The sequence below is a fragment of the Zeus faber genome (assembly GCF_960531495.2).
Source record: "Zeus faber genome assembly, chromosome: 9".
Lineage (NCBI taxonomy): Eukaryota > Metazoa > Chordata > Actinopteri > Zeiformes > Zeidae > Zeus > Zeus faber.
In genome coordinates this window covers 24,318,107-24,329,045 of record NC_137197.1, presented here as the reverse complement: position 1 = coordinate 24,329,045, position 10,939 = coordinate 24,318,107, and the positions used below count along the sequence as shown (strand labels likewise).

At 45.2% G+C, this 10,939-nt stretch overlaps 1 protein-coding gene across 3 annotated transcripts in view; it reads right to left on the bottom strand.

Moving 5' to 3' along the window:
• Window positions 1–963: 963 nt before the first annotated feature.
• The window catches only part of slc8a2b (solute carrier family 8 member 2b), a gene marked incomplete at its 3' end in the record, with an annotated part of 36,619 nt that continues 26,643 nt past the window's right edge, over window positions 964–10,939 (bottom strand). For 2 of the 3 annotated variants that reach the window (XM_080006392.1, XM_080006393.1), the window contains 4 exons: window positions 8,283–8,404; window positions 4,055–4,154; window positions 2,229–2,504; window positions 964–1,340 (listed from right to left, as the gene is read on the bottom strand). In XM_080006392.1, coding sequence (XP_079862518.1) covers window positions 964–1,340; window positions 2,229–2,504; window positions 4,055–4,154; window positions 8,283–8,404 — 875 coding nt within the window. Of the gene's footprint in view, window positions 1,341–2,228; window positions 2,505–4,054; window positions 4,155–8,282; window positions 8,476–10,939 lie in introns of all 3 variants that reach the window. The other variant, XM_080006391.1, reaches the window with a different exon arrangement.

The following is a 10,939-nucleotide window of genomic DNA, read 5'->3' as shown; positions in this document are numbered from 1 at the left end:
TCTCCCGGTTTCTACTGGACATGACAACATCGACACTCTATGTACAGGGGTATTTACAGGATCTCAGTGTGCAGGGCCACTTTTCCTTCAGGACACGTGTCCTCCGACAATGGGGGACTTGTTTTTCTTTTACCCATTTCAGGTGTTGTAAACATTCCACTCCTTTTTTTTTGACCTCTGGAACTTCCCTGCTCACTAAAGTAAAAGTCAAGTCACAACAGTCAGTAAAGTGGATGGAGAGAAGACGGCGAGGGACGGTCAGACAGCACTTAAAAGATTCATTCGATGGAGAAAAAAAGGCGTTCTCTACGCACGACTCGAAAGTAATCTCCCGGGATATTCATCCACTGATTTTTTTTGTTCCAATCCTTTCTCTCACAGGTCAGACCGTCCTGATCCACTGCAGGTGGCATTTCCAAATGTCAATCCCGAATGGCATGAAATTGCCGCGCCGAGCCGCTAAATGAAAGCGGCGCTGGTTAGTCTGACCCCGCCGTGTCAGGGAAGACACGCCATCTGAATACCTTGTTTCTCCATCCGGACCTCCACCCTCTCTCCGCCTTTATATCGACATCCTACCTTCGTCCGTCCTCAGAAACCTCCCCTGGATTCGCTCTTCTCTTCCTTCGTAAACACTTGCCGTTACCTTCTTGCCTGCCATGGGTCTGTGAGCATGTCAATCTGTAAGTGTGTATGAGCGTGTGTGTGTGTGTTTGCTAGGGTGGTAACTAGTTTACATGTGGACATCTTATGTGTCATTGCCGGTAACGTGTTGCATCGATTGTGTGCGTGAGGTGTCCCGATACCAATAATCTCCGTCGGATCAAGTATGGTCACAGGCTGAAGTAAACCCCACAGAGCAGATGCGTCTGGCGCCCGTGTTGTGTGGAACGATGGTCTGAATGTATGAGTGTATAATAATAATAATGCGCTATTCCTAAAACACCTTCCCCATCTCGCTCTCTAGAAGCCTGGGATGTGGCAGTAGGCCTCCAGGCTGGAGAAGAAGATGTAGAGGAACCACAGGCCCAGGAACAGCAAGCTGGTGAGCAGCCGGGAGACCCTGGGGCCGCCCAGCTCGCCGCCGATGGAAGGGCGGCGTCGGAACAGCAGCACGCCCATGCAGATGAATGCGAAGATGGTGAAGAGGGTGACAGAGAAGGCCAGGGACCCGGGGTCCACGTTGAACGTCTTTCCCTTGATCGACCAGTAGATGGCGGCAACAGACCAGGCGACGCCGATACCCAGGAACACGTTGACGGCATTGCTGCCGGTGACGTTGCCCACCGAGGCGTCGGCGTGCTGGTCCTGAGTAGCCGCTACTTTACTGGCAAAGGTGTCTGGGAAGTGGGAAAGAGGGGCTCAACACCACCACGTCTTAAAGCAGTCACTGCAAATGCATCATTTTAAACCATCCATACAACAATTCATAATCAAAATATGGCCTGTGGAATACTGATCGATCAATAGCTGTAATCAGCGGTCAGTTATTTCTGAATAATGGCCGCTGTCAATAATCACTAACCACATTCACATAGCAACTACAATGGAAGACTACAAGAGATGAATGTGGATAACGAGGCATTCTATTATAGTTAGAAAACTGTTTAAAATCCATATTTTGTCTCAATGTATTGTTTTATTTAGTAAGTAGTAGGGGTGTCATGATTCCGAGTCGAAATCCAAAATCGATCTAAATGAGCGTTCGAGTTGGAAATTTGAAATCAATAAGGTTTGCGATTCCCCCTCTGACAGGGTCGCCATTATGGGGCGGTCAAGTCCCGCCGGTTCCCATTAAAAATCGCATCCGTTTTTCTGCGCTTATTTTGGTGAGTAACTTAAAAGTAGTGTAATAAGTACCTTATTATTTATTATTCTAAAGTCTAGTTTTGATAAGCTTTTAACTGTTTAGATATGTTGTTTAAACATTCAATTTTTTGTGATTATTTATCATTTTTAATATTCAAATAACAGTTACTTATGTAGTGTTTTTCTTTACAAATCCAGACTCGATTATCTAACAATGGCATTACCGTCAGTGGTGTTAAAAATATATGTTTAAATCGAAAATCGTATCGAACTGCAAAATAACCCTCTGATCACACTTTCGGAGGTTAGTTGGTGATAATAACCGGATGTCCGCACATCGTCCCTAATCTAAAGTCTCAAGTACTAAACTCAACTTCAACTAAACTAATCTAAACCACCACCTCCACGCCCCCGCTCACCAGGGATGGAGGTCCCCAGAGCCACGAACACCAAGGCGGTCACGGTGTCCCGCAGCCCCACCGTGCAGCCGAAGTGGGACGCCAGGTCTCCGATGATGGCGGTGAGGAGGCCGATGCAGGTGATGGAGACGAAGAAGCAGGCCCAGCCGTTCCAGTACTCGGTGGGGGGGACGCAGGCGAACAGAACCTTCCAGAACACCGTCACAAAGTGCATGACGTAGTCGTAGCACGACGGGAGGCGCTCCTCACGGCCCTCCTCATCCTCATCTCCGTCACCTGTGGCGGGGGGAGGGGCGGCGGGAGAGAGTGAGAGAAAGAGAGAGAGAGAGAGAGAGAGAGAGCGAGAGAGCACAAGAGAGAGTGAGAGAGAAGACAGAGGGAAGACAGACAGAGAGAGAGAGAGAGAGAGAGGTTTTTGACCCAAGTCGAAACAATTCATCTTTGTTTAGTGTGTTGATGTAATAAGTCTTTTTAAGTGTTCCTCATGACTCCACCAGAGGGCAGGCTTGCAATACAAACCAGAACCAGTCCCAGCGGGGGTGTGTTTAGCAGCACCTCCCTGGTTGAACAAATGTCATCAGACAGAGCTGATTAATTAATTGGGATAAGTGCGTGTGAGTAGGGTTGGTAGGTGTGTGTTTGTATGTGTGTGTGTGTGTGTGTGTGTGTGCGTGCATGTGTGCGTGCGTGTGTGTGTGTGTGTGTGTGTATCTGCTGATGATAATAACTGTGCTGAGTAAATAAAATTCCAGTAAATGTTCCATAACTTTCTATTTTTCAGACTCTCGTGAAATCCCCAACTCAAGCTCTTTGTGGTATTCCCGTACAGAATGGGTGTCAATGAGTGAATCCGAGTTCCGAAAAAGTCTTGATGTCGAATAGAAACTGGAGTTCTCTTTGGTTGTGGGACGTGTTTGGCTCTGAGGATGCAAATAGCCGGCGAGCACCAAGGAGGGGGCTGGAGTTTAAGCTTGGGTGGTTTGTTGCCCTTCACAATGCTGTTCATTTGTTTAACTTGACATGGCCTCGTTTCAGACAAGACTGACTGGCCTCGTTAGCATTTAGGACGACAGTTATAGAGCTGCTTTGCCAACAAGAAACTTTTATTTTTATTTTTTTTCTGGGGGGGAGGGAGGGTAGTTGTTTGTCCTCTAGCTGCACTGAGGTGTGCGCACAGGTTGTGTATGTGCGTGTGTGTCTCAGAGGAATGTTTGGAAAGAACAATTTCCAATTACCTTTTGTAAACAGTTATAATCCCCCCCTCAGCTTTATCCTCTGGTTTTGTCAAAATGTTTTCCTTGGCATTTAGATAATAACCAGACAGGAAAACATCCGCCCAACCGCCTGATATTTGAATGTGCAGCATCACCAAATGTTTGATTTCTGTCCGGATGGATATTGGAACACATATCAGATCGAGAGGACGACGCCGGCATCCAAACGTCGCTCGATATTTAGAACTCTGCTGAGATCTCACCTGCAAAAAGGGAGTCGGGCAAAACGGCGTATGGAAGAAAGCATCTATCACCATCAGCATGCCTCATATATAATAATCATGCGATCACTTATGGATAATTAACTGTGGGGTGTTCAGTCAGTTGAAGCACACTATCACACTCACACGTTCGCAGAGACGCACACCGTCATGCGTGCGCTCATACATCAACACACAGACGCCGCACAGCTTCCACACAGCCTCAAAACCCACGTGTTAAATGCAGGCGCGCCACCAGAAACCACACGCCCCCCCCACACACGCACACACACATACACACACACACACACCCAGGAGCCCATGCAGCCCCCTGCCCCCCGACGCCGCTCACCTGCGCTGACAGTGACAGCCTCCACAAACTGCTCCCTCCAGGAGTGCGTGCCGATAACCAGCGCCAGGTTGGTCTTCTTGATGAGCTTGTCCACGGTGCTCTGCCAATCAGGGGGAGAAGCGCGGCGTCAGCACCGCCGAGAAATTCCCACGCGGCGAAGGCGACGGGTACACGGATTAAATCCAATAAAGCCACCGTCTCACTGTCAGCGCTACTAACAGACCAGGCGACGGACACAAGATCGTTATTTCATTATCGTGTTCAGGGGATTCGCTGGTTAATCGGGAAAAGGAGCCGATCAGTGCAGTGTCGATAATAAGTGGTGGAAGAAGTGCCTTTTAGACCTTGTAGTTCAGTAAAGGTACAAATACCCTGACACAAAATGACTGTAGTGAAGTACCGCAATGGGTTTTCTACTCAAATAAAAGTATACATACTTGCTCTGTAATGTATTTAAAGTGTTAAAAGTAAAAGTACTACTACTCCAATACTTCATATCTGTCTTCAAGTGTTATGATTATCATATCTGCCTTCAGGATTACAATTGACTAATTTGAAAGAAGTGGATATACTTTAAATGTAGATACATATGTAGTAGAGTTAAACGTTTAGATATTTGAGTCTATAGTAACAAAGTATTATTTGTACTTCAGTAATTTGCACCCATGTAGATAATACAAATCAGCTAGTTGACAGATAATGCAAAAATTCAGATACAGACAGACAGACAGACAGACAGACAGACAGACAGACAGACAGATAGATAGATGGATAGATAGATAGATAGATAGATAGATAGATAGATAGATAGATAGATAAGATAGACAGACAGACAGACAGACAGACAGACAGACAGACAGACAGACGGATAGATGGATTGATAGATAAGATAACACATTAATAAAGTGTTATCTTATCTGATCAACATCAATATAGAAACCCACGTCATCACAATAGGACAGAAGAGCACATCATTCAGTGGAGCGTTAGTATAATGGATAAGTTAGTGTTACACAGCTGCACCCCGAGATATTCTGCCCGTCTATATTGCATTGACATTATTCAATTTTAAAGATGGGAAAAAAATATACACAGTACAGTACTCGTAAAGAGGGTTGTACCTATTCCCACTGTACTTTTACACATCTCAATTTCACAGTGGCTGCACAAGGACCAAACTCCGCAAATAACACACGCACGCACGCACACACACACACACACACACACACACACACACACACACACACACACACACACACACACACACGCACACACACACATGCACGCACACATGCGCAAGCCCGCACGCACACAAAAAAAAACACATGCATGCAAATAACCCTCACTATTAAATCCAGTGTCAGTGTGGTACAGTACACACATCTAATATTTAATTTCCATCAACACAACTTTATCGTCATCTTATTTATGTTCTGTGCATAAAGCGCAGAGAGCTTCTCCATGCGCTGACATTGATGTGCAAAGGAAATATAGGGCCCCCTCGTTCTGAAATGGACGGGAGCTGCTTCTCTCTGCCCGCAAATCATGAGAGACAGGACCAATTATGCTCTTATACCAGCGTTCGATGGACCCAGTCATCGAACAGAGGAAGCTCACAGGGAGTTCAGTGGAAATGTTTCATAGGATCAAAATAACGTGACTGGCGTCGCTGCGGCTTTCACCAAACAAGGACCAGGATGTTTGCTGGTGCCGCTCGCTCTCCCTGAGTCAAAGAAACGTGAGAAATATTTGCAGCGGTTCTCGGCGCGAGACTATAAGTGAGGTCAAAGATTTCATTACAAGTGAATCCTGCCGGAGCACTTGACGGATCACAATCCAGATGGTCGCTGAAGAACGATTATCATACCTATAATTTTAAGTGATAAGATTCGATAAAATGAGGTATTATCTTTCTATTCGTTTTTTTGATTAATTGTCAATAATCATGGTATCACTGCACTGTATTCCTGTATTTACAGTATATCATTACATGTATATAATTATAAAGTCATGTAATGTAGTATCATTTATAAAATGTAATGAAAAACAAAATATTTTAAGAACATTTTGGTCACTCCACTCCATGAAGACATGAACGGGGGAATGAAACACATTCTATGATTCAAAGCCCTAATGAAAGAGCACGACCTTTGGATTCATACGCCCTTGAGTTTACCAAAGGTCAGCTTTATTAGGAGCCGAGACTGAAACACCGGTCTAAATTTGGGCAACTTGAGGCTGCCCTTATTCTGGCTTTCGCGGCACGAGCGGGTGATCGCAAAGAGCGGCGGTCCTGGCGGGATCAGCACCTCACTATGCACGCGACTATCCTAACTATGCTACCCGAGCAAGCCCGGAGTGAGAGGATAAATCAAGTGCAATTTTCAATTATTCAAATCCATATTGGTGCCGGAGTGTGAGCGGGGCGGCAACCTGGTTCAGCAGAATGAAAGAGGCTGTCATGGTGAATTGCATAATTCAGTCAGTGCAGTGCAGCATAGGGTAGATCTCTGCTTTATTTAACGCATCTGAGAAGCCATTAATAGGGTTATAGCTCCACGCTATAACTACAGCTCTATAGGAGGTAGGCTAAGAAAGCTTTTAAACAGGGTTTTGTGCGCAAGGCTCTATAGTAATTGAACAGATGCTGTGTGGGGCCCAGCGTCAGAGGGCCAGAGAGACACCAGGTTCACAAAGTGGAACCTGAAAGCAGCCGTCAGAGGGCATGGGCGGAGCAAGACTTGTCACCTGTCAGCATTTTCGGAGGGCAAAACGCCAACGTTTTGGGGTCTTTGCGTATTTAGCCGACCAACGCCCCCACCTCAGTGTACTACACCTGGCTCTACAGGCCCTCTCTGCAAAACTAGTTCACGTGCGGGAGTAAATTATTCAAGGGTGTAAATCTCCGGTCACGGTGCAGTTTCCATTGTCGCGTGAGCGTTTGACCTCTCAGCCCTTTGTGACGTAGGATTAGAACACACTCACAGGTCACGTGTGGGACTTACAGTAGACAGGAACTCCACCCCATTAAACCTGAACGTACGCCTCATTTCATGTCCCCCTAGGACGCAAACCTCCCTGGAGTGTCTCAGTCACAGAGAAATATTCAACTTTATTTGCCTTTGATGTCGATGGCTGACTGAGACGGTTATGATGTAGAGGTGTCTGCGCTCCGTCTGCTCCTGAGCACAAACTGAAAATAGCTTGGGAACCGATCTCACGATGTCCAGTCCCCTGGGGCAGCGGTCAGAATGTGACAGGCCTAAAAGGTTTCAACGTTTTGATGAATTAGCTCTGCCTCCCGCTACTACACCTCTACTCTACCTCTACTCCACCTCCATCAACTCTTCTTCCCTCTACTCCATTTCTACTCTACCTCCCTCTACTATACCTCTACTCTACCATACCTTCATCAACTCTACCTCTACTCTAGCTCCATCAACTCTTCTTACCTCTACTCCATTTCTACTCTACCTCCCTCTACTCTACCTCTACTCTAGCTCTACTCTACCATCACCAACTCTACCTCTACTCTAGCTCCATCAACTCTACCTCTACTCTACTTTCATCAACTCTTCTTTCCTCTACTCCATTTATACTCTTCCTCCATCAACTCTATCTTTACTCTACCTCACTCTACTCTACCTCTACCTCCATCAACTCTACCTCTAGTCTAACTCCCTCTACTCTACCTCCATCAACTCTATATCTACTCTACCTCACTCTACTCCACCTCTACTCTACCTCTAATCCACCTATACTCTACCTCATCAACTCTACCTCCATAAACTATACCTCACTCTACTCCACCTCTACCTCCATCAACTCTATCTCTACTCTACCTCACTCTACTCCACCTATACTCTACCTCCATCAACTCTACCTCTACTCTAACTCCCTCTACTCTACCTCCATCAACTCTATCTCTACCTCACTCTCCTCCACCTCTACTCTACCTTCATCAACTCTACCTCTACTCTACCTTCATCAACTCTACCTTTACTCTACCTCCATCAGCTCTTCTTCCCTCTACTCCATTTCTACTCTACCTCCCTCTACTTTACCTCCGCTCCATCTCCCTCTGCTCTACCTCCACTCTACTTCTACTCTACCTACCTCGACTCTACCTCTAATATAAAGCCTATCATTTCAAAAATGAAATCAAAATCAGGATAAAATAGAGTCACGTGGACGGATGAGCCAAACAAAGGAGACAGTCGTGTTCTACCTTGAACTCGTAGGACTCCTCAATGACCACCTCCAGGCGGCTGTGCTCCCCCAGGATGGGCTTCCCCATCTCAGCTATCCTGCGGGCCTCCTCCTCCTCGGAACTCATCTGGCCCTCTGCCTCTGAAGGGACCAAGCGGGGGAGAGGAGAGGCGAGAGGAGGAGAGGAGAGGTGGACGGGGGAGGAGATAAGGGGAGGGAAGGATGGATAAGAGGAGCAGCGGGTGAGGCGGGTGAGACGAGGTGAGGAGAGGGGGATGGAACGTGGGGGGGTGGAGGAGTGGAAAGGTGAGGGAGGGTGGAGGGGGAGGGGAGATGCGGCAAGAGAAGGCGCGATCACGAGAAAGAGCAGGAGAGGAGTTGGCGGAGGAAGGAATGATAAGAAAGACGAGGGATTAGGAAAGAGGGTAAGAGGACGAAACAGGATAAAAGAGAAAGAAGGGGGTAAGAAAATAGGGGGAGAAAAAGAGAAAGTAAGTTAAAATTCCTGCCCATTGCGCAGGGATGTTTTTAGGTCAAAACATTATTAATAATTCAGTCTGAGTCAGCATTTTAATTCAAAGCTATACCGCCTCTGTGCATTAACTCATGTGCACGTGCTCTAATAGCAGCGTGTAGTTGTGTGTGTGTATATGCAGATGTGTATGTGTGTGTGTGTGTGTGTGTGTGTGTGTGTTCACTCCAAGTGGGAGAAGATGTGGGAAGATGAAAGACGCGCAGGGTGGGAGTCCGTTGGTGTGATGACGGAATTTAAAGAGAAAAGAAAAGATGAGATGGAAGAGATGCCGTGGGATCGCAGGGTGGATCCATGGGAGCCGAGAGGACGGCACCAAGTTCAGGGGGAGGTTGGTTTTTAAATGTTTTTAAATGTAACGACCGTATATTCTGTTCTGTATATGTTTGTATATGCATATTCTGTATATTGTTATATATTTGACTATTTCTGTTTAGTACTTTTCGGCTATTTGTGTATCTCTGGCAATGTTTTATTTTTTACATTACTCTTTTTTCTATTTTATTTTATTCATTCGGGGCCCTATTGTTTTTTTGCATGAAAAACTGACGTCCGTGGTGTATGGATGTCATGAAACAGACGTACCCACGGGCATGATGAGTACATTTTTTTTTCGAGGCACTTCCGACATGCCGCCTTCAGAGGTTGATGCAGATCGGTCCATTTTTGTAAGAGAAGTTAGTAAAAAAGAAGAACAGTGTTTCTCATCTCCGCACCGGTCACGTGACAGCACTGCAGACCTCTGATTGGTCACAAGCATGTCAACGCGTCACTGGTGACATTAATCACTTCGCTCATGTGCAAAATGGCGGCGCGCAACCACTTCCTGGAATTACATGTGCCATTTGTAAACATAGCCCAGATATTTAATCTGCTCACTGGACTATTTGACTGACATAAAAGTAAAGGAATATAAGACAAACTCTGACAGACTGTACCTACGCAGAAGCACAGAAGCATAGAGAAAACTGCCGTTAAAACACAATGTTTAACGTCTTTCTGAATTGTAGTTTGTTGTAAAGGAAACCATACAAAATAACACAGTGACAGGTATTACTTTATAACTATTAGGCTTTATTATGTTTGAAATGAATTTGATTAAAGCACTACCAGAAGGCAATGGGATTAAACAAAGCGCAACGCATTAGGCATCATAAATATACACGCTTCTGAGGAAAGCTGACACGCAGTAACATCACCTTCAGAATTTATAGACATTCCAGAGATATCTATTTATACAATCTCCCTGAGTTGTAGTTAGTTGTAACAATAACCATAAGAAATGGCACAGTGCAAGGAACATGTATTTATTGTGTCTGTGTTATGAAATCATGTCATTGTTTCAGGTTTTTTGGGTTCCAGATGCCTCAGTGAAACTTGAAACTTTTTTTTTTTTAATAATTCTTATACAGGACTGTGAGACTCTGGCATATCAACCAGTTCATACGCTCACACGCCACACCTTGTATTTCTCATGCTGAGAACCCAAAAAATAAAGTAAAATTATTATTTTTTTATTTGTATATGTTCCGTATATGTTTCCTCACTTGCGCCTGTTTGGTGCCTGTCACTGTTCGGGTGGTGAACAGGAGATCTAATCAACACGCCGACTAGCCTGGGCCCTGTGTATTGCTGCCTGCAGCTATATTTATTATTTTATCTGTTATTTAATTTCCTCAGACTGTTAAGCTTTTTTAAATGCTAATCGTCTGTAGAAATGCACCAATCCTCGCCACGACAAATTCCCTTTACATGAAAATGTACCTGGCAGAATAAACCCATTCTGATTCTGATTCTGATATTGTTATTGGAGGCTTGGAATGAAGAGATAATACTACCATTTTTGGAGACAATAATTTGATTGTTTTTATTGTTGTTAACATAATTTTTTTCACTTTTGGTTGCTTTTAAGGCTTTTGTGTGTGTGTGTGCGCATGTGTGTGTAAAGAGCAGACAGAGTTTAAAGCTCAGTCCTCTCTTCAAAAGCTGCATCTAATTATCAAATGACTTGAAGGCCGAGCTGCATATGGCTCCTTTCCCAGTGGAGTGACTATTTCGAGCTGTCATCACACACACGCACACGCACACACACACAGCACACACACACACACACACACACACACACACACACACACACACACACA